We start from the raw sequence: 23,928 nt of genomic DNA, 5'->3' as shown, positions 1-23,928 counted from the left end.
GACAGTTTTTCTGCTTGGGGTGGAGACATGTTAACATATTGAGTTTTATTTTTTTAATCCTTTTCAAATCTGCTGAAAATTGTGTGTGTGTTCCGTGTGGCCCTGCTTATGTGGTTTGATACTCACTATAATGCACACAAACATTTCATGTGACCTAAACTTAGAGCTCTGGTCAGTGACGGACTGGGATCAAAAAACAGCCCTGGCATTTGCAACACACCGGCCCTATTTTTGTCAATAATCTAACTTGGAAATTAATAACTCTGCCTTCTGAGTGAATCTTTCCACGCACCTCGCCTCAGTACAATCTTGAAAATCTGTGGCTGCATGCATAAAATAACTTATTAAAATTAACCAAAGACATAAAGTAGTGGTCCGTAGGGGTCCAATTTGCCCAAATTCCAGGAGGCCAGTCCGTCACTGGCTCTAGTCAGTGTGACTGTGTATACAATTGGTTGATACATCAACTGTCTTGACAGTAGTATGACGCATAACACATCTGTTGACTCAGAAGCACTTTTCCCGTCCGTCTTTACACCTTATACAAGAATGTGGTTCTTAATGTAGGTTACTTTTGTGTGGCTTCATGCCCAAAAGGCGTGCAGGTCCCCCTTACCTTTTGACAAAGTTTTTATTCCTCCAAAAAAAGAGTCAACTGAGCTCATGTGCTTACCCTTTACTATACCCCCTTGCACAGTGTGTCAAGAGATCCCTCTAACAACATACCTTAACTTTCAGTGTACAGAGGAGCCTGTAAGAAAAGGAAAAAATTACATTTTCCATATCATTAGAATTGATTTTGACCTCGGTGCAACAGATGAGCAGGCAGCACTACAGTCCATCTGGATGCAAAATTAATGTCTTATCTTGGTTTTCGGCCTCCTCCCTGGCCTTATCATCTAAAACAGAAGTTCCAGCAGTGTACAGAGTAAAGGCCTATCTGTGTACGACAGACAACTGCTCATTAGATATTGGTAAACTGACACACACAAGGGGTGCATACCAAGTACTTTTGGATAACACGGTACATAAATTATGTTACTACTTTTACTTAGTAAGAAGGCTTTTGAATGCAGGGTATTTACTTGTAAAGGGGTTTCTTTACTTTTTATATTGGTATTTGTACTTAGGCCTAAGCAAATAATCTGAAATACTTCTTACATCAGTGGTCTGTGTTTTTTGTATTGGATAAATAAAGTCGCCTATAGGCTATATCTATCTGTCTGTGTGTCGGATGGTGGTTCTAGGATAGGCTGCTGGGTGCGGTACCGCCCAGCCGAAGTACGTCATTACGCACACCTGCGCTAGACTTTGGGACAGTAGCATATAAAACGCCTGTCAAAGCGCTTTGCCGCAAATGGAACTTTGGAAATGACTCCCTATAATTCTGTGGATTTAGACATCGCTACTAAAGCATGACACAATTTCTACAATACATGGTAAGTGTCTTTCAAATCGTACACCGCTCAAAAGTTTGCTTTTGTAGTGGGCCCAGCTGCTGCCTCTGTTTGTTAAGAGTTACGTTGTTAAACTACTTCTGTTTCGCTCCTGGCATTTTCTGAAGGTAAAAAATAATAAATGGTTGCGTTGAGTCATTGTCCATTGAGCGCATCCGAACTTTTCAACATATTATTCGCTCTCAGAAGTCTTTCCAAGGGGGCTATATTTTTCTGTTGTAGTCTATTGAATATTGACTAAATATGGCCACCCGGCAAAATAGGAAAAATGAATGGGATTTTCTGGTAGTTAGCTAGTCTGTGTCTACGAGACTCTTCGGAAAATGTCACATTCATCCGTCAAAGTCCCTCTCAGTCTCTCTGAGCCTGAGTGCGAAATTCCTCATAGTCTTCAAAAAGTAACAAGTTTATTCAAGCTCTTTTCCCCTCATACACGACAGTGAGCTGCTCTAAGTGCCTATGTTCGATTGCTCGGGGTGAATTAACAATGAGTCTTACATTAGTTAAGTAAATTAGTAATAACATTCACGAATAAAACCTAGGCTACATACCCTAACCATGTGGTGTCTCCCTGTTGTGTTTCCCAAATCTCCATTTATGAATACGTCAATTTGAAGTGCTCTTAGCAATTTCCATGCGTATATATCCTAGATTCTGGGCCAAACTGTATTTTATGAATTGTTAGTAATCTCTCCTCAATTCGGCAGTTAAATTATCCGCAAAAATAACGCTACTTAGGCTACTTTAAAATTCCAGTCTTCTCCCTCTGACATCACGCACTTGACGTTATCTCTCCACATCACGTTACTCGGCTAGTGGCGGTGTAAACTACCCCAGGAAGTTGATATTTTATTTAAATAATGGATTATAGGCATGCCGATTTAAAGCGCGTCTCTTAAAGATTCAATCGATTTTGTAGTTGAAATGTCTTCTGTATTTCTGCGTCGTTAAACAAGGTCACTTTCAGTTTGGCATGGAAGTTTGTATGATTAAAATTTTTTTTCCTTTTTTATGGAAGGTCTACCTGGCTTGTTCAGACTGTTTGTTAAGCAAACTTGGGGAGCGTGGGTCATGTTACGACATAGCCATGGGTGTGGACAGCAATCTGGAGAATGATTGCCTTATTTGGTTTTCCCCCTTAACCTGGCCAAGTTATTGACTGTATTTGTACACACTGTTTTTGTAAAGATGGCATGAGTTTGAGTAATTTCTTTTAAAACTGGTAAGTTTAAGATGTCATTCTTTTCAGCTTATTTGATTTAACAATACTGCATTTATCAGACTGAGGATTGGAGTTTAATAGGGTTATAAATATTCACTGTTGTCACGATTTGATTATTATGTCAATAATTCGATATTAAGATTCATCCTCACCTCAATATTATTATATATTGCTTTATATGGTTTTCATCAACAAATACAGACAGACACTACCGGTCAAAAGTTTTATTTTTTATTTTTAATCAGGGCAGCAGTTTTCATTTTACATAATTGCAAAAGGGTTCTCGACTGTTGTAGAAAGGTGTGTGTGTGTGTGTGTGTGTGTGTGTGTGTGTGTGTGTGTGTGTGTGTGTGTGTGTGTGGTGTGTGTGTGTGTGTGTGTGTGTGTGTGTGTGTGTGTGTGTGTGTGTGTGTGTGTGTGTGTGTGTGTGTGTGTGTGTGTGTGTGTGTGTGTGTGTGTGTGTGTGTGTGTGTGTGTGTGTGATTGTATCTGCTTTAAAAAGGACACTTCCTAAATGTACAGGAGTTTGACCACAGCAGACAATAAATGTCAGTAGGCAATAATTGATTATGGTCTGTCACTGAATGGATGCAGAATCCTCCAGGTCCGCATCACAATGCATCGATGCAATTAATTTCAACACTCCTAGAGTTTAAAGGGAAACTTCACAGATTAGCATTAAGCTTTGTATCAGTAGAAACCTGGTAGTATTTTTGAATGACCATGCTTCCCTCCCTCAGGTCCCCCTGAGAGGGGAGATCTCTGTATTGTGGGTCTGGAAAAAAGCCTCAAATGACGATTTTTGCGTCATCTGAGGTTTTTTTGCCCAGAGGCAAAAGACTACAGCCTGCATTAGGAGCCACTTCCGCATAGCCCAAAGGGGGTTGGGCTGCCGGCTTTTTCCGGAGATTGCCGAGGAAAAAACGAGTGTCAGCCATCTTGAATCCTCGTTAGCTTCTCAGCAGGAGCAGAAACTGTTCATCCCGACGGAAATTTTAGAACAACAATTATGTGCATTCAAACTACCGCACACGTGTACCACCGGGATACATTGGAACACATCGGAGAATATGCAGGACACTTTATTACAGACGCAATACTCCACACACTACGCGAGCTTCGCGTGCATGGAGACCAGCGGTGGTGCTCGATTCCTGTGGCCGGTAAAGTGACCTCATCAGCGGGGAGCGTTGAACGAGTGTGCCGGTGGAAAGCTAACGCTAGCCAGCCATCTGTTCACCAATCCTGCTTGCAAGTGTCCGCTCATTAAACAAACTGGACTACATCCAACTTCAACAAAACTCCCAACGTGAGTTCAGAGACTGCTGTGCTGTGTTTTTGTTGTTGTGGAAATATTGCTGTGGACAATCCAGCCTGCTGCTCTGTCACCGGGAAAGACTACTAGTGGAGGTGGGCTGTGTTAGCCCGGACTGCCTGTTGCAGAAATGGGATAATTTGTATCCAACTAACTGCTGGTGGAGTTTGTGACTGTAAAATGCCGACAATTCTAGCTACATCCCACGCAAATGTACGGCTGTGTTTATACTCTGTTTATACCACAGCCCACCAAGAGCTAATGCTAGTAGCTATGTGTTAGCCTTCTTTTATTACATGGCTTGGTTGAATTCTAATGTAGAATGCGGTCTGTTATTTCTTGATAACAGACCGTTGCTAAGGATAACACACAGTTGCCATGCATAGCAGAGCGTTGCCATGGACACAGTTCTGTCCACTCTGGAGCTATCAATCAATCCGCTGAAAGATAATGTATCAGCTGTGGCCAAAAAAAAGCATGTTTTAAATGTGTAACACCACTTGAGCCACGGTGAAACGTTTTTTCGTGTATATGGTTGAAATGACAATAAAACACACTTGTTGAGTTGATCGTCTCACTGTCTGTAAAGGGTAGGCCTGGCTTGGGAGTGGCCTCATACAGCAGCAAAGCAAGTGCATTCTGGGATTTGGTGTATTTCATCCATATGAGCCAAAAACACATTTTCTGGCTTATCTCGGCCTAGAAGGCACCACTTTCAATTTTCTTTTCACATTTCTACTACATTAGTGACCCAATTTAAAGATATATTCAGCTTTCCAGCGGTGAAATTTCCCTTTAAGCATGTCTGTAGGAAATCCCCACCATCATATTCACCTGCCCTGCTCTCATCTTGTGGCCTGATCAGAAGTGCATTCCATTGGTCGGGCACAGTCATGTGACTGTGTGACACCTGAACCATAACTCCATAAAACTACTAAGAAAAAACAGACTATTTATTTTATTTGTTTACAGGTAAGCCATTTCCTGTGAGCGGCACTGATGTGTTTTATCATCGTCAAAGTAATAGCCTACTCCTTTGATGGTGCCTATCAAATACACAAAGCAGCAGGCAGAGCACACCTACAATGGAGCATCATTCGACGTTGAGTGAGATAGGACCGAGTGGGTCATAGAGGGCTCAGACATATCGCGCCAGTAGAAATGGATGAAAGGGCATGGAGTGTAAAGGAGGGTTCTGGACCAGGGTTGGTGAGCGAAGGCGTCTACGCCGAGGGGTGGATTGTCCCGTGTGCTCAAGGAAAACCACATTGCGCACTGTGCGTTCTCTCGTGAGGCGAACAGATCCACCTCCGCTTTCCCGAACCTGCTCCACAGCTTCTGAACAATAGAGGGATTCAATTTCCACTCGTTGTGAGAGGGTCCTCCCCTCGACGTTAGGTCCGCTGCCCGGTTCAAAACCCTGGAGATGTAAACCGCTTTGAGGGACAACAGATGACTGTGGGTCCACAGCAGGAGGCTCCTGGCTATTTCCAATAGCCGAGCCGATCGCACGCCGCCCTGGCGGTTTATGAACGCTGCTGCTGTAATGTTGTCTGTCCGCACGACATGTCTCCCCGCTACCACTGGGGTGAAGTGTTTTAAAACCTTCAGCACCATGGACAGCTCCAGGCAGTTTGTGTGGGAGGGGGGAGGTGGCCATTCTCCTCCAGCCACCTGTGACTTGCACATTCCTCCCCAGCCAATAAGGGACATCTGTCTACACTGTCACGTATGATGTCACTTTGCCCAGGGGAACCCCGGATGACAGGGTCCGGGGGTTTCCCCAATATGCCACGTCTGACTGAAGAGAGGGAGGGATGGTCAGCATTCGTCACTTGTGGTGTATGGGGTCGAGGCGCTGGCGATGAAACCACCTCTGGATTTTCCTCATGTGGAGGAGACCCAGGGGGACTACTACGTGACCCGCAGACATCATGCCCAGAAGACGCATCACAGACAACGCTGACACTGTGGCGTGGTGCGCGACAACAGAGATCAGTGCATCTTGTCTTGGCGTTGACAGCCTGGCCGTCATGACAATCGAGTTTATGTCCACGGCTCATCCATGCCACGCTGTGCTCCGAAAGTGGGTGTGCGCATGTTTGTGTGTTGTTGACAGACATGGCCAGCAAGGAGCGTAGAGCCCATTCCACCGCTGAGCAAGACGTGATAGTGTCGCCTAGCCCATGGTAGGACTCTGTTGAAAGGGCGGCGCACGGTCACTGCTGTATGGGGCGGGAGCGGCCACCGGGTCGCTGCCGTTGTGTCTCCTGCTCTCAACCGTGGAGGGACAGACGTTCCCCGCGCCCCGACATTGCTACCGCCGCTGTTTGTTGGGTGGGTCAGGGGGTGGGTTAGACCAGGTGGGGGCCACCTTCATGGTCCTCCAGCTCCATGAAGCCTGCCGGTGATGTGGAGCTGGCAGTCGCTGCAGAGGGGGGCCGGGCGGAGGAGCGGAGCTCGAAGCCTGGGAAGACGCCGCCGCAGCAGAGGCCACGCCGTAGTCATGGTGACGGCACTGCTGTGGAGGAACCGCCTTCGGAGCCGCTCCGCGTCTTCGGCCGCTTGGTGAAGGTGGGACGTGGCTATCTGAAGGCGGGGCCCAAATAGTCCATCGGGAGCTATGGGGCCGTACAGAAGCTCGCGTCTCACGTCAGTGGGTAGCTGCGACATGTGGAGCCAGATGTTTTGCTGGGCCACAGTCTGCTCTGAGTAGGGCTGGGCAATATGGCCTAAAAATAAAATCCCTGATATTATTTATTTATTTTTTTTTTTTTTCTCCCTCTACTTAATAACAAATCGTTAACAAAACGATAAAAACAAACGTCGAAGCGGAGCTCCGTGCTACAGAGCGGCGATTGCAAGTTGTTTAAGCCGCTACAGTACTCCGTCACAGCTCGGTCGTATCAGCGGCATTTAGATGTGTTGAGCCGCAAAAGAGTTCCTCAACACCGCCTCTGGTGCCCCGCATGGTGCTCCTTCAGGTCAGTGGTAGCTGGTGGTTTAGTTATCTGAGATTCATAAATCCTGACCCATCTAAGGTTGAGTCTTGTGAGGTGTTATTGAACTCAGCAGAGACTTCCTTCTTCATTGGTGATGGTTTAGCCCGCCCCCTATATTTAAGCCATGCCTCCCTTTTATAACTAATGAACTGTTTGATGTAGACCCTTGTGTGAGATATCATTGAACTCAGCAGAGAGTTCCTTTTCAATTGGTGATGGTTTGACCCACCCCCTATGCTTTAGCCACGCCCCTTTAACAGCTAATTAACCGTATGACGTAGAGTCTTGTGTGAGGTATCGTTGAACTCGGCAGGGAGTTCCATTTTCATCGTTGACGATTTGCGGTGTCTGAGTGCCGCGCAAATGCACGGTCGCAAGGAGCGGCGTCCGCCGGTAACCCTGACACGCGCAGAGGCGCGAGGGCCCGTCCATCGCTTCTCGCAGCTTTAATTAAAAATGTCTTTCTTTAATTCTCTTCCAAAGAAAGGCGCACACACTAGCCAGATAAAGATCTTTACAACATGACGGTGCTCATGGAAACACTAAAGCTTTGTTCACAGTGGCTGCCAAACTCAACACAAAGTGTTCCTACTAGTTGCTTTAAAGCTTTAGCGCGTAACTTTGTTATAATGAACATCCGTTACATTCAAGCCATTGTCAAATGAGTTGATTATAAAGCTAAAACACACACAACTCTGTATTTCTCAGCATGGCTGTGTTTAGAATTTGGTGTCGGCAGGTAACTTTCGTGCACAGAAACTCGAGTGAAGATAATTACCTCTTCTGAAGAGTCCATGTTTTTTTAATACTCTGTGTCCTCCTTGGCTACTAGCAACATGTGGATCATGTGGATGCGGCCACAGAATTGTTGTCAATACTAAGACTCATGCAGAAGTCAAACTACGCACTATAGCTATAATGTAAAAAGAGATGCATACTGTAGCACCTTTTTTATAAAATGAACAATTTTTTATTTAGTTTCAAATAAGTTATCTCAAGACACTTTACAGATAGAGTAGGTATAGACCAAACTAATTTAAGAAGACCCAACAATTCCAATTATTCCCCCAAGAGCAAGCATTTAGTGCAACCGTAGTGAGGAAAAAGCAAAGACACCAAAGGGAACAAAAACAAATAGTTGGGGCTGCAATTTAGTATTTTCATTATCTTTGAATCTGCTGATTGTTATCTCGATTTGATCTATCACAATGTCCCAGAGTCCAATGTGACTCAAATACCAACCCTTTATTTGACCAACTGTATTCAGTTTACTATGATCTAAAACGGAAGCGCATTCGAAAAGGTGAAACCAGTCAGTTTTACTTGATTATCAACAACAATTACGGGATTATCAAAATGAGGGCTGCAACTAATGATTATAAACATTATTGATTAGTCAGCCAATACTTTTCTCTGTTAATTGTTTGGTCTATAAAATGTTGGATATTTTATTAATCAATTCTAAGTTGAAGTTGACAAATTTAAATGCTGGAGCCAGTGAATTTTAGAAATCTTTGCGTATACTACACTAAATGTTCAATAAATTGATTCTAAAACAAAAAGAAATCAACCAATAACTACAATATTTGTTGTTTTTCCTCTTTTTTTTTTTTTTTTTTTTCTTCTCCCAAAGGCTTTTTTGACATTGATCTGGCACCTCAAACCCATGGGGGCATATCCGCGGTCTGGCCTTGACTTGGTAGGCAACCGGACCAGGCGGGACGTCTCCTGCAAACCCGACCTGGAGTACCTGGATGGAAACATCTGCTGTTTATACTGTCCAGCTGGTAAGACCCATAGAGCTAGACTTGATTTAGTCCACTCAGACTGAAGTTCTGTCACCAGATCAAATCAATAAAATCCATCACCAGAGCTATGAAGCAGGTTGAGCTTTCATTGTGATTGGTTATTGTTAAAGTAGAGCGAAGGCTCAATTAAGAAGGTGTATAAAGATATTTGGGGGTTACTTTTCTGTGTGTGTAAGGTACACGTAAGATATCGCCCTGCACCAGAGCAGGAGAGAAGGGGAAGTGTGAGGAATGCGACGATGGGACATACACTGAGCACGCTAACGAACTGCAGCTGTGTTGGAAGTGCACACGGTGTCGCTCAGGTAATTCTGCTTGACGGCTTTACGCTATTGATTGGAATGACTGTGGAAGAAAAATCCATATTCAACCTTTTCAAAGTGCTACGAGCATAAACTTGGACTTAACAAGGTCTTTTTCATGTTGCTATCTCAGATCAGGAAGTTGTAAGGCCATGTACTCCCACTCAAGATACTGAATGTCAGTGCAAATTGGGAAGATTTTGTGCTCCTGACCAACCATGTGAGATATGCAAGACGTGTTCAAGGTGAGTCTAAGGACACACCTGATGCTTGGTTTATTTAAATTTGGTGATGGAAGAATAATCCTTCTTTGTCACTTGTATCTGAATTAGAGACTTGTATCTGAATTAGAGACAACTGTTCCTAAGACAGCCTCACTCATTTTAATTCCATCATGCTTTCAATTCAGGTGTGAAGAAGATGAAGGGATGGAGAGGAGCTGCACCTCTACTTCCAACACAGAGTGCAAGAAAATCCAGACCAATGCTGCCTCTGCCTCAGGTACACAGCACAGTGGAAGCTAATGCCACAAACAAAGCACAACATTCTAAAGACACCAGTCATCACTGAAGACATGCTTGGTTTTTTTACATATTTTATTTTTTAAAAGACAAAAATGCATACGACTTTACATATGAAGCTGCAACATCAGAAAAGCAACAAAGTATGAAACGTATTATTACCATAATATGGTGCTAATGGTTGTCAATATTGCTTCTTATTTATTTTATTTTTAATTTTTTTTTATCAGCAAAGGCCTCTGTGATTGTGCCACTTGTACTGATTGCTGCTGTGGTTATTGGTGCGATAATCATTGCTGTGTGCACAAGGAGACATCGTAAAGCAACAGGTAGGTTAAAAAAACTATTTCTAGGAAAGATACTGGCTGGGAAATATTTAAAATCCTTCATTTCAAAGTTCTGTTAAAGATGAAATGCGTATCCAAGGAGAGTGACTGTACTTACAACCATTTTAAAATCTTCTAGTTAAATTTTTTTCTGCCCTACCATAATCGGCATATACCGAATAGAACGATGACAACATCAACAGATGCAGTCAGAAAATTAGGACCTGGCAAAGTAAATTATAGCATCCAGTATGACACTACACATTTTCAGTTTTGAGAAGAAAAACTTAGTGCAGCATGGAATTGTTTGGCTTGCTGAAGGTTAAAGAAACTCCTTGTTTACCCCGAAATACAGTCCAAAACATATAAATATTCAGTTTACTCTCAAATGTTTGTCCTCTTATCAAAATAGTTGCCGATTATATGAACTACTTGATTAATCAGTCAATTGTTTCAGTGCTAAATGGTTCCAATTTGATTTTTAAAAACAATGCACATATACGGGAACATTATGGCGGGGCTCAAGCACTTTTTTATTTATTTTTTTTTATACATTTTTTATTTATTTATAAAGGACAATGCACATTAACATTTCTGTAAATGTGCCAGTGTTAGCCAGCTGGCAAATTTTTCACTGTATTCCTTTTGAAAAGATGTTTTGAGACCAGAGCAAAAGCTTCAGCTGTGCTCTCCTAACATTCCTTTTAGGTCTCTTCTCTGTAGTAATAAACACCTCTACAGTGCTTATTGCTTTGATAGGTCTTCTTCAATGCTGATGGGAGCACTTTGTTTTTCCCTACTCCAGTAATCCATGTACTCAGTTGATACTGTTGCAAATCAGTAAGCACGGCTTCCAGAGACCTAGCATTATCCGGATTTGGTTGAACAATGTCTACATACTGTTTTTATCCACTTGTTCTGGCTGTCCAGTGACATATGTCGTCAAGCTCTGGCTTCTCATTTGCATTTGACACACATGGATTAAGCTACTGTACAAAAGATGTGCTATGCAAACAGGGCTACCATGGTTTAGCTTAGCTAAAACGAACAATGGACAGTCAAAACTTTCAGGTAGAACTTGCGTTTTTAAATGTACAGTGCTGCTCATGAGTATTGGAACCCCTGCTACAGTTGACTAAAAAGAGGAATAAAAAAATCATCTTTTGGAAATTGATCTTAATGCCTTAATTGAAAGAATTAGGAAAAACCCAACCTTTTTGAGAACACCCTTCACCATACCTAGAGATTGGCATGGTTTTATTTCAATTAGCCTAATAGCTGGTTTGATTTGCATTGACAGATGGTCTTATGGAAAGTACCCCATGCCAATCTCTAGGTATGGTGAAGGGTATGTGATGATGTGGGGCTATTTTAATTCCAAAGGCCAAGGGAACTTTATCAGGATGCATAGTATCCTGGATCCTTGAAATAACTGGCCTTTAAACATAAAAATATGCCTGCCTCTATGGGAATTTAACATAGGGGTTTCTGTACTTATGCGCCCTGTATTTTAAAGGTCCCATGACATGGTGCTCTTTGGATGCTTTTATATAGACCTTAGTGGTCCCCTAATACTGTATCTGAAGTCTCTTTCCCGAAATTCAGCTTTGGTGCAGAACTACAGCCACTAGAGCCAGTCCTACAATGAGCTTTCCTTAGGATGTGCCATTTCTGTGTCTGAAGCTATTGACAAGGAGAGAGGGAGTGGCAAGGTGGATGGTGGGGTCGTGGCCTTGACCAACTGCCACTTTTCTTGTTTGAAAGCCATGATGTCTCTCTCTCTCATGGGTTGGCCAAATTCTCTGGGCGGGCAAAGCAGAGAAAGGGGAGGTAACCTTGCTTGTTATGACCTCATAACAAGCAGATTCCAAAACTGGTCATCTGAGCTTTCATTTTCTCAAAGGCAGAGCAGGATACCCAGGGCTCGGTTTACACCTATCACCATTTCTAGCCACTGGGGGACCATAGACAGGCTGGGGGAACTCATATCAATGTTAAAAATGTTCATGCCATGGGACCTTTAAGGAAGAACATTTATTTATTTTACAATTTTACTTATGATAGATTATTCAGTCACAAAGAGAAAACATTTTTATTCCTCCTTTTTTTTAGTCAACTTTAGCAGGGGTTCCAATACTCCTGAGCAGCACTGTATATGACTAGGCCGGAAAGACATTATCTGACTCACAGGGCGTGTCATTATGTGATTCACAGGGCGTGTCAGACAGAAACATGTTGGTTAATGAATGTTTTAGGATGAGTAGTGATATCACTGCAGGCTTTGTGTCTTTGACACACATGGGCTGTGCTCCACACAGCCTTTTCCAACATGCTGCAGGATTTCCTGTAGCAATATGGTCAGAAACCTGCTTTACTGGACTACAAATGGCAGGTACGGCATTGATTGTTTCAGTTAATGATCACACAGCAGCAGGTGGTACAGCAGTTGATGTGCTTACACTTTCTGCTGCTGATGTTGGAAAAAGGTGTAGTAGGATAATAAAACGTAAATATCAGGTTGGCCTGCATAGTCAACATGTTAAAACCACTGTCTGTGACACTGTATGTCATCATTCATAACAAACTTGAAACTGGATTTGCATCCAGTTGTTGGCAAGTAACACCTTTTCCATTTGGATTCTGCATTGACAAGCAAGCCATGTGAAGATATTTTTCCTGGTCTCTACCGTTTGCAATGCTGTTGGTAAAGACCACTCACATCCAGCACAAATTAGTGCCACACGGTCAGGTTTCAGAGCTGACTTATGAAAATAGCTCTGGCACCACTGATTGGTGTGGCCAGAGGTGCTGCAATAAATGTTTGAACCCAAAAAGAGCAGCAGCAGTTTTTTGCCCTTTTTAGTTAATGAGTGTTTATTTATCCATTAAGGGAAATTCAAGTCGCACATACCTGCTGTAAAATGGCTCTTCTTTTCTTTTCTCGCATCCTTTTTCAGACACTCAGAGAAATGTACCTGATGGGCTAAAAGCTGGACTGGTGAGTCACTAATAATTTCATGTGCAGTGGCTTCAGTATTGGGTCTCGACATTTTCTCCAGAAATGAGTGCGTTCCATATACTGTAAATTTTTTTTGTAATTGATCGCACATTTATTCTCTCTCTCGTGTGCATGCTGTCCAGAGGCAATACACAATTACAATTATTTTTTTTTGGGGGGGGGGAAGATGACAGCCTGCATTTGCATTCGCAAAATCAATCTGTGCACTGTTAATCAGAAATATTACTTTTTAAGCATGCAATGAATGCTATTGGCGCTACTGCAAACCTGCGCCCTGGTTTGTTTGCTCATCTAGTCAATAAACCATAATGACAAAGTGAAAGCATGTGTTTGCAAATGTATTAAAAATCAAAACCTGAAATCTCATTTACATACATTTTGTGGGAGCCCCTTTGGCAGCATTTACAACGTTGAGTCTTGTTGGGTAAGTCTCTACAAGCTTTGCGGTCCGTGTAACGCTTATCAGTTACATTTTCTAAACCTAAATGGACATTTGGAAAAATGGGTTCAAATATCCAATTTTTAATTTTTTTTTTTCCACCATGACGAATTAAAAAATCGGATCTTTAAAATGTTTTTCCAATTGTCTGTTTTTATTCCGAGGATCAGAAATTTAGAAAATTACAAAATTGCATCTGGGCTCCATTTATTCAATACTGCAATGATATTCTCTTCCCTCCCTCCGCTTACTTACGCCCCGCCCCCCACTCGAGCACAGCAGCCAGACCCAAAGACAGAATGAGAATGGACGACATGTTGGAAGTCAAATATCCAAAAACATTTAATTCAATTTCAATTTTATTTATAGTATCAAATCATAACACAAGTTATCTCGAGACACTTTACAGAGGTCGAGACCACACTATAATTTACAAAGCGCCAACAATTGCAGTAATTCCCTCAAGAGCAAGCAGTTTGACCAGTGCGACAGTGGCGAGGAAAAACTCCCTCTTGGGAAGAAACCTCGGACAGACCCAGGCTCTTGGTAGGCGGTGTCTGACGGTGCCAGTTGGGGATGCGATTAACAGTGGCGATAATAGTCACATTAATAATGGAACAGTGACTTCTTTGTGACTATTTGGCGTTCACAGAGTGGTGAAACGCTTGTCAATATCCAGCACAGACTTGAATCAAGATTGCATAGTGTCTATATTTAAAGTAAGTTTGGTGCTTTTAACTTAATAATTATCCAGCGTCGACATGACTGCTCGGAGTCTTCTTGAATGCCCGCCTAAACGCCTCCAAACACGCCCACGATAATAGCCAACCAATCGTTGGTAACTAGGTGGAACGAGGGAGAGAATATCCTTGCAGTATTGAATAATTGGAGGCCAGACACAATTTTATAATTTTCAAAATTTCTGACTCTCTGAATAAAAACAGAAAATTGGAAAAACAGGTTAAAGATAAAAAAAATGTAATGTTTCAAGGCAGGGAAAAAATGAAAAATTTGATATTTTAACCAATTTTTCTGTTATTCCAAATCTCCGTTTGTGCTTAGAAAATTGAACTGATAAGCGTTACATGGACCCTTTGCACACCTGGATTTAAAAAGTTTGTCCCATTCTGCCTGGCAGCTACCCTTAAGCTCCGTCTGATTGGATCGGAAGCTTCTGCGGACTGCCCTCTTCAGGTCTCTCCGCTGATGTTCTTGCCTGGGTCACTGAAGGGCAGTCAGAGATTTGTCTCAAAGCCACTCCAGTGTTGTCTTGGCTGTATGCTTTTGGTCATTGTCGTGCTGAGAAGCTTCTCCATAGGGATGGTATTACCAAGGTTTTGAGCAGACGTAGTGCTTAGAGTTCTGCCAGAAGAGAATATTTTCCCTCATGCTCGGAGTCCTTTTAAATGCCATTTGGCATACTCCAAGCGATGCGTGGCTTCCATCTAGCCACTCTACCATAAAGGAGTGATGCTGAGGATTTACGAAGTTCTCAGAGAGTTGGGTTAGCCCAGGTGGAAAACGACATGAGGTCCCGGAAAGATGTGAAGGAGAATTCATAAGGAACTAGGAAAAACAATCCAGGTGTACAAGAATCCGACTGCACTTTCACTTGACAACGTAATTAAGCGATGGCAGATGTTACTGACGTGGGTCTGCCGTGGTGAAACTACAGAAAGCGCATCTGAGTACTTCTCCCTGTGCAAGCTTTTTAATGCAGGCTCTATAAACATTTGCAACCTGGTGGAAAATATTCCTTCATTACCACTTTGTCATTATGGGTTCTTGACTGGCAAAAATCTACAGCACAAAATGTGTGTTAAAGGGAAGGGGTCTGATTACTTTCTGCAACCACTGTATACTTCAGAATGTATTTAAAACCAGGGCAGAGCAGTACAATAAAGTGATAGCTGAGACTAAAGTTTCCTCAGATTTTTATACAATGAATAAAGATGAATACAGAAGCCCATACCTAATGTACAGTAGACAGAGAAATATATATAAAAGCTGTTTTTAAAAAATCTCTTTCTTCTCTGTCCCACTAAGGAAAGGAGCAACGGAGAAACCCCAGGGCAGAGCTGCTCGAATCTGATCCTGTCCCGGCAACTGGTGAGAGCCAAATCCTCGGCCGGCATTGAGGAAGAGCGCAAAGTGCTATGTGAAAGCCTCTGCAGCAGCTCAGCCAGTAACTCCCAGCACAGTCTAACTGGCCTGCCCTGCTCTGCCTTCCCCGCATATCTCCCGCCAGCCTGTCCCATGGTCCCCACACAGCCCGACAGCAGGGTGAGACCCAACAGCTCATTTCCACCCCTGCTTCTATCCTTGCTTCCCTTTTTTGCTTATTTCCTTCTCACCTGCTTACTCTTATAGAGCAGAGGTGGGTAGAGTAGCCAAAAATTGTACTCCAGTAAAAGTACTGTTACTTCAGAATAATATGACTCAAGTAAAAGTAAAAAGTAGTCATCTAAATAATTACTTGAGTAAGAGTAAAAAAGTACTTGGTGAAAAAAACTACTCAAGTACTGAGTAACTGTTGAGTAACGTCTGATTTATTTTTTTAACACAAGCATTCAGTCAGACAGACAAAAATACAAAATAGTCATCTTTAGGCAAATTATAGTTCATCCAAATTAATAAAATAACTTAAAATTAATTAATTACAAAATGGCTTCAATTAAAATAATCCAGGTAAATTCAAGTTAGTCTCAAGTACTTAAAAAATAAAATCAATAAAATAATAATAAATAAAAAATAAATAAGCAAATTTCCAAACCTTTATACTTTCTTACCAGGCTCTGCAGGCAGAACTAGAACAAGGTAATGTAGCTGCTGTTTCGCACTTTTACTAAGGTAAACATGCTTTCAATATGAGGCCAGGGGTATTCCTCCTCGTCTGTGTCTGCATTGCCGACGGTCGATTCTGACATTTTTGTTTTGGTACGACTGTAAAGCTAACCTGTCCCGCCGCTGAGATCAATATGAGTACGGTCACGTGACGAGACTGCACAACTACGTTTGATTGGTGAAACACAGTCACGTGGTAGAGCCTTTAGCGGAAGTATCTCTCGCTGTCAAAATAAAACATTAAAATTAGGTAAAGGTATGAGTAAAAAAAATAATAATTTGTACTACCCACCTCTGCTATAAAGTAATGCTTTGCTGTCTTAACAGCAGACAACCTCCGCTGTCCGGTAACGCTGGTCTGCCTGTGCTCCTTGTCCAGTTTCCCCACTGTGATTCTGACATTACAAAGTGCATGAAAATGCATGTTAATATCACAAATGCATAAGTCTATGTGAGCAACATTGACATTTTTTATTTCAAAATTAATATTGAACATTCACTGTGTTCACCTTCTGATTTTATTTAGTAGAAATTTTATGATTTCACAGTCAGGTTGACGTGATTTGTCAAGATGCTCCATCGCTTTGTAGCTCTTGAGAAGAAAAAAAGCCAGTGGCATCGCTGGACAACTTGGCAGCATCAGCTATGACAAGATCCCTTGAATTAAATTGTAGCAGTCGGGCCTGAACTCCTTGCTTTTTCCCCCTTCCCCGGAATGTTGAGTTCCTTCAACTTGTCTAGAAAGTCAGTAGACCGGTTCAGGCCAGTTGTTTCAACCACCACCATATACCCAAGGCAATACTCCTTGATATTTGGCTTTGGCACTAAATCAACACAAAATGAGGGACATTTGTTCCTTGTGGCTTATATCCGGTGTACAGTCAAAAATAATGGAGAAATATTTCGCTTCCTGAATTTGTGTCTGGTTTGTTTTGTAATGTTCTCGTGGAGATGATTTGGATCTGTTCAATTTGTGTCTGCTGTCCAAGAAAATGCGTTCGGGAGCTTTCATCGGTTATCTTGGTCAGGTGGTTCTCCATCACAGCATCAAAACTGCTTAAAAGCTCCACTTCCTTTTTTAAGAAGTTTCCATTGTCTGGCTCATACACACGCTGTGAAGTGCCTCTAAATGACAAATTCCTTGAGGCAAGAGATGGGGTTATTTTAAGTAAGTGTTTGAGAACATCTTGCCACCTTCTTTCTTTTTTGCCTCCAGCTACAGTACAGGCCAAAAGTTTGGGACACACCTCATTCAATGTTTTTCTTTATTTTCATGACTATTTACATTGTAAATTCTCACTGAAGGCATCAAAACTATGAATGAACACATATGGAATTATGTACTTAACAAAAAAGTGTGAAATAACTGAAAACATGTCTTATATTTTAGATTCTTCAAAGTAGCCACTCTTTGCTTTTTTATTAATAAGGGAAAGAATTCCACTAATTAACCCTGACAAGGCACACATGTGAAGTGAAAACCATTTCAGGTGACTACCTCATGAAGCTCATTGAGAGAACACCAAGGGTTTAAAGAGTTATCAAAAAAAGCAAAGGGTGGCTACTTTGAAGAATCTAAACCACTTTTTTGTTAAGTACATAATTCCATATGTGTTCATTTATAGTTTTGATACCTTCACGTCATGAAAATAAAAAGGAAACTCATTGAATGAGAAGGTGTGTCCAAACTTTTGGCCTGTACTGTATGTCAGTTCCTGCTGGTCTATTGTCATATTTGTCTGTAAACGCATGTCCAGTTCTCTGCATTTAAACATGCATTGGGCATGGTCTGAGCTACATTCCTCCATGACCCCTCAAACTACTGTTAATGAAGGACCAGTCACTGTGGCCCTCTGCAGTCAGCTTTGTAGCTTTCAAACTGAAAAGCTTACACGCAAAACGGAGCAAACACAGCATTGTTCTGTTGCGAGTGAACAAGCCAACTTCTCATGATTTTCTTTCCATTTGAGAGCGTTTTGAATTACTATGAAATGCCATGCCATCTAGTCCCCTTGGAAAATTAAAATCTGATGGGACTTTAAATGGACCTCTTCGTACTATTTCAACACGATCTGCGTCTAAAACCTGTGACGGCCAAAGAGCAGGATCAGTTGGAGGGGGCACACCGGTCTCTACGTTGTCAACTGCTGATGTACTCTCAATGACAGGACTTGTGCTTTCAGAGGTGGTGGTTCTCTGCTGTGTATCTCAACCTAAACTGCTGGTTGCGGGTGGTTGATCAGGGCTTGATACTATTGTGGAGTCTACAGACCTGCTGGCCGGCTGGGGTTGATGTGTGCCTGAACTGCTTCATGGTTGCTCGTTGTCTGTATCTTCCTCTTGGCCATGTGCTCCTCCTTGTATGTATCTCAGCATTGACCCTGCATTAATTTAGAAATACTCAGAAAAAGGATCCGTATAGAAAGAGACAAAATATTCAAACAAAGAATCTTATACCGAAAAAAATTATAAACATTTAAAACTGAAAGCATGCAGCCAAGGATCTCTCCCCCTTTATTATTTATCAACTATTTGATACATCTAATATAAAAGCATAATCGAATGAGTTCCAATATTGCACACAATTCAACAATGTTTGCTTTATATCATTCATAATGTCATTTTATATTTATAGCTTACCTACAGGAATAAAAGCAAAATGATACACCTTACACAAGACTACATTTTTGAATCTTAAACCTTAGTTTTGCATTTAATTGAATAAAACTTAAATATGGTTACGAGAGCATTTTGTCTACTACAAAACGTTTTCTATTTCCCCGGCAGATGTCTTCCATGCCTTTGCAACCTGACATAAATGCAATCAAAATGCCAGTTCATTTTGTCATGTAGCTTCTGTCACATTCAGATGTAGCTAGCTGCAGCAGTAACACTAAAAGTCTGAGTTCTTCAGACTTCACATTATCAAGAGCCATTTTCTGTCCCGCTGCACATCCGACACCTCACCTAATTTGTGTGAGACTGTAGCCTATATTCCGCTGAATTCTACTGAATGACAATCCTAAAGATGGTCGTGGGTTTATTATGCATTGCAAACACCAAAATATGCGTTCTCAAATGACCCTATGCTAGGTAAACTTTGCTAAATGCCTAGCTAAAGACTATTAATCACACACATACACGGTAATAAATGGTCTGAAGCAAGAGGAATTGTTAGCCTACCTTGTGCACTGACTGCTAACTGTTACTGAGAAAGTATTAACCACCGCCACGTCAAAATAAACCATAAACTACTGCTCAATATCTAAAGTAAAGTAACCGCTAGCTGGCGTCAGTTACTTGTAAAATGCATAGATAATATTAAACTTAATATCTCAATTTGGCTTGCACCTAAGTTATAACATATTTGAGTTTGCTAACATTAGCAATAACGTCAGCTAGTTCGATGTGTATGCATAGGCTAACTATTACATTAGCAGCACATTTCCAGTATTTATTTAATGCATGATTAAACATGGACTTACCAGAAAGTGATGCACGGGCATCATCTCGCGGTTTCTTCTTCTTTCTTTTCTCTGCTCCTGACTCCTGCTGTCTTTTCGAGGACTTAGGGACCGTTCGGTATTTATGGAATGGACCACCGGAGGAAAATAGGGGAGGGTCATGTCTTTTTATTCTTTGTTGAGGGGAGGCTCATCCAACACTTTTAGTCCAGAGGGGGGCACCCAACTTTTTGTATGATAGAAACAGCAAAATTTCAAAGTTGCTTGTTTGGTGTATATTTTTCCATGTAGCTCTCAGTCTCGGCCCTCCTTCGTTACCAGATGGGTCTGACCCATGAGTTTGCTGGGGGTCAGGAGGAGCACTGCCCCCTGGTGGCTGAAACGGGTAATTGAATTGTTTAAAAAATGAGTGGAATAATTGCGTCTGGAATGACCAGATATTTTATAAATATCTTAAATAACACAAAACAACTAAATTGTGGTAGGTAATACATCTGCTTTCATATACTGGCTGACGATGGGAGCAGCAGGACGCAAAAAACGAAAATTTATGTTGCTAGTCTGGACATCTTACCGTGCCAAGGTTGCAATAAAGGTTTCCTAAATGCCATGTGTATACATTTGATGTCAGCTTACTAATTGATTGCAGGTTTTGTGTAGATTTGGACTTTTATACGTTTATTCCACTTTGTTTAAACGGCGAAGTGGAGGAAGCCTAGTGACGAGTCCATAGTAACCAGTTTGTGTTGACTGTTACCCAGTTTCCTTTGCTGAATGGTCTCAATGTTTGTTTTATTTCATCTTAATACTAGTTTACTAGAGGAGTAACTTAGTATTTGAAGTAATGCAGGAAGTGTGCATTTAATTTCCATGCTTAGTGTGTCCACAACAATGTTGGTGAGTAAATCGACTGAAATGGCCCCCACACCTTAACAGAGGAGTGTGATGCGTCAGATGAGAAAGCAGAGGTTTAGTCACATGTCATTGCTGTAAAAAAACAATGGAAATCTGTATATCTTTGCCAGGTGCAAACCAGTACAGAAGGTATCGATAAATTGTTGGGGGAGGGTCATGCCTTTTTTCCAAATCGTTTTGGGGGGGTCATAGAAAAATTATTACTGGTGAGGGGAGGGTCATGTCTATTTTGACTAAAGATCCCAAAACTCCTGCAGTGGCCCCTGAAATAAATAACGAACAGTCCCTTAGCCTACTGTCACACTTCGTCTCGGCTATTTTTGGTGCCCCCCTCCACACTTGGTGCCCTACGGTGGGAGCGGCTGCACAGACTGTCACTGTGTCAGTCATTGTGAGACATGCCTTCTGTAGTGTCATATGTCTGTTGTGTTGATATTGTTACTAATTATAACATGCGAGTCATCTTAAGAGGAAATTTTGGACATGCCAAGTAACTGAGTAATCAATGAGTTTTATTCACCAGGACTGACAATTTCTGACTCATTAATAATTTCAATAGACTTCTTTGATTAATGACTGTTCTCTCTTTTGTCATTTAGGAAGATAAGCAATTTCCTAAGCTTGTTCCTGTGAATGGTAAAGTTTTTTACTTTCATTCCTTCCTCTCAAACACTAGACCCCCCCCCCCCAACCCCCCTATTGTTACTCAAATGCACAAATGTGACAACACTGGTACACCTTTGTTAAAAACCCCAGTGGATATTTCAGTTTTCATGCTGCCACATTCTTGTCGCAACCCTGCTTTGTGACCTGCTTTGTGACCTGCTTTGAGTCCCCTATGTCAGGTGTAGTTATGTACAAGTTCTACATGTTCAAAATCACTTAATAATGAAGCCTATAACTACAATGGTGACTGCATACCTGAGCGGTCAGGATGGTGTTTAATTAAGGTCTTTATCTTTGGTTGTAGGTGAAGAGTCTTTGAGGAAATGCTTTGAGTATTTTGAAGAAATGGACTTCTACTACCACAAGAGATTCTTCCGGCACATTGGGATAATGGACAATGTAATCAAAAGCAAAGACCACCTTCTCTATGATGACAAGATCCATGAATTGCTGAATATTTGGGTGGAGAAAGAGGGCAAAGAAGCCACCTTAAATGACCTGCTAAAAGCATTGCTTGATTTAAATCAAAGGCGAACAGCTGAGACTGTCAAGGAAAATGCTGTTCTCAATGGTCATTACTTTTGTGATAATGAGAGGTGAATTGTTCAAGAAAACCCCTTGCAAACAGCACTCCAGATGAAGAAGATGACCTCTAACCTGTTACCTGAAATGTGCCATGAAAAACTCATGGTGTGAGGTCCTTGTTGGAGTAGGCTTGAGTATTGTACATATTGTCCAATAAGCACCTCAGAAGGCTACCTCCTGTCCATAGTAGTCTTACACTTACAATGTGAATATTTTACTGAAGCTGCTGCTACTTCAGGTAATGCAGGGCCTTGTTTAGTGGCTTAATTACAGGCATGCTTGGCCTTACACACACTCCAAAATGAGCTAGAATTCAGTTTTCTTTTTTCTGACTTTCCTTAGCTCTACATGCAGTGTTGATAATGGGAGTATTTAATTACAAGAAGTGTCTTGTTTATCAGTGTGTAAAACTTTTTTTTTTTTACTTAAAATTAGACCAAATCTTAAGACTGCTTGATTGTTTCACATAGTGAATGTGATGTTCATCAGACCTTAGGAATGAATGTCTTAATGGCCGCACTGATTGAGCAATGGAACATATGAAGCAATAAACAAAATGCCTTGTGATCAATTGCTATGAGATTATATTATGCTGGACAGCAGTTAGGTTTGGTTGTAAAAAGTATGCGATATGGCTGACTGTATTGTAAAATTGTTGATCAAAAGTGTTGCCCTAATCAGGGTTCAGCTTGGTTGTTGATTTCCCAAGCATGTGTTGGACAATGATTCATTTTTTTTTTTTTTTTTTGTGTCTGTTGTATTTCTGGTCTATTGTTACAGTTCTGCCATGTTCCTTATCACAATGACCACAAAAAGGTTCTACGGATGTGCATCGCTTTAGCTTTGTTGTATTAAGTGCCTTGCAATACCAAAGTGCCTTGACTACTTTTTTTTTTTATTTTATTTGTTTTTATTTTTTTTTATAATAGTTAGTCACAATGTTACATAATATCAACTTATACTTTATTACTTACTACTTAATAGTCTGTTTTCTCTCTCACTTTCATGGCCTGTAGTGTCAGTGTCAGCCTATTGTTTGTGATATTAATTTTCTTTTTAACTTATTTTACAAACTTAATCAGGTGTTGCTTTTTTTACAGAATAATTGCAAGCTGATGGGCTCTGACAGATCAAATTCAAAAATTGGGCTTCAGAGCAATTGTTAAAGTACAACTTATGTGTAAATAAAATGAATAAACACTGCCCCCTTTCTCTTGGTTTCTTTGTCTGAAATTACATGTGTTTTGTGGTATTCTTCCAGTATATAGTGCACTGGTTGGTTTTTGTGGGGAATTGTGCACTGATGACAAATTCCAAGTCTTGAATTGAATGTAACTTAAAATTGCTGTTATACTGTGCATTGTCAATAGTGTCGGCCAGTGAGTTAGCTAGAAAAGTGGGCCACACCCTTGTTAGTGCATGAGGAAACAAGTCAAAATGTCCAATGTTCACTTAAGATAACTGCAGAATGGAATGTGACATTCAAAGCTTTATCAATGTATTTAAATGGGATATCACTGCTTTTATGGAGAATATAATAATGCAATTATCATATAACAAACATACACAAACGCATTGAGGAATTTTTTTTTTTAGATCAATTTTTTATTTAGTTTATTTGAAACAATAACAACAGAACAGACAAACACACTTGAACAAGAACAATCCCCCTCTCCCACCCCCCACAAAAAAAAAAAAAAAAAATCCCACCTTGCCTTGTCGCTCTCTACTTCATGATGCTGAGGTCATTAGGACTGATCCCTGTGCTGCTGCACCATACCATAGGTCTATAGTCGATGACTTGGCTTTGTTAAAGTGATGGTTCGGAGTAATTTCACCCTATGGTCCTTTGCACATGACCTCGACCCAAACACCCCCCCACCCCCCCACCCCAAGAAGCTTTTTTCACCCAGGTCGAACAATGGGAGAGTTAGCGTAGAGTAGCTACGAGGGTCCATTAGCGCAGGGGCTAATGGACCCTCGTTTGTATCTCGTAAGTTACCCCACTAATAATCCCCGAAATGATACCAAGTTCTACACTAG

The 23,928-nt window shown here is 41.3% G+C and overlaps 1 protein-coding gene across 4 annotated transcripts; it reads left to right on the top strand.

The window, feature by feature from the left end:
* The first annotated feature begins 1,247 nt into the window (after positions 1–1,247).
* On the top strand, positions 1,248–22,421 carry hdr (hematopoietic death receptor). 4 transcript variants are annotated; one of them, XM_039803587.1, is made up of 10 exons: positions 1,273–1,439; positions 8,630–8,783; positions 8,981–9,109; positions 9,240–9,351; positions 9,516–9,607; positions 9,858–9,956; positions 12,911–12,951; positions 15,458–15,694; positions 21,234–21,270; positions 21,605–22,421. In XM_039803587.1, exons 1-10 carry the CDS (start codon positions 1,416–1,418, stop codon positions 21,898–21,900), a joined length of 1,221 nt encoding a protein of 406 aa, XP_039659521.1. In that variant the 5' UTR covers positions 1,273–1,415; the 3' UTR covers positions 21,901–22,421. The 4 variants fall into 4 exon arrangements, with proteins under 4 accessions (XP_039659522.1, XP_039659525.1, XP_039659521.1 ...); XM_039803589.1 differs by having other exon boundaries at positions 1,275–1,439; positions 15,458–15,520; XM_039803588.1 differs by lacking the exon at positions 9,858–9,956 and having other exon boundaries at positions 1,248–1,439.
* Positions 22,422–23,928: the final 1,507 nt, after the last annotated feature.

Source organism: Perca fluviatilis, chromosome 6 (genome assembly GCF_010015445.1).
Source record: "Perca fluviatilis chromosome 6, GENO_Pfluv_1.0, whole genome shotgun sequence".
Classification (NCBI taxonomy): domain Eukaryota; kingdom Metazoa; phylum Chordata; class Actinopteri; order Perciformes; family Percidae; genus Perca; species Perca fluviatilis.
The sequence above is the reverse complement of the archived record's forward strand: the minus strand, read 5'-3'. Positions and strand labels throughout refer to the sequence as shown.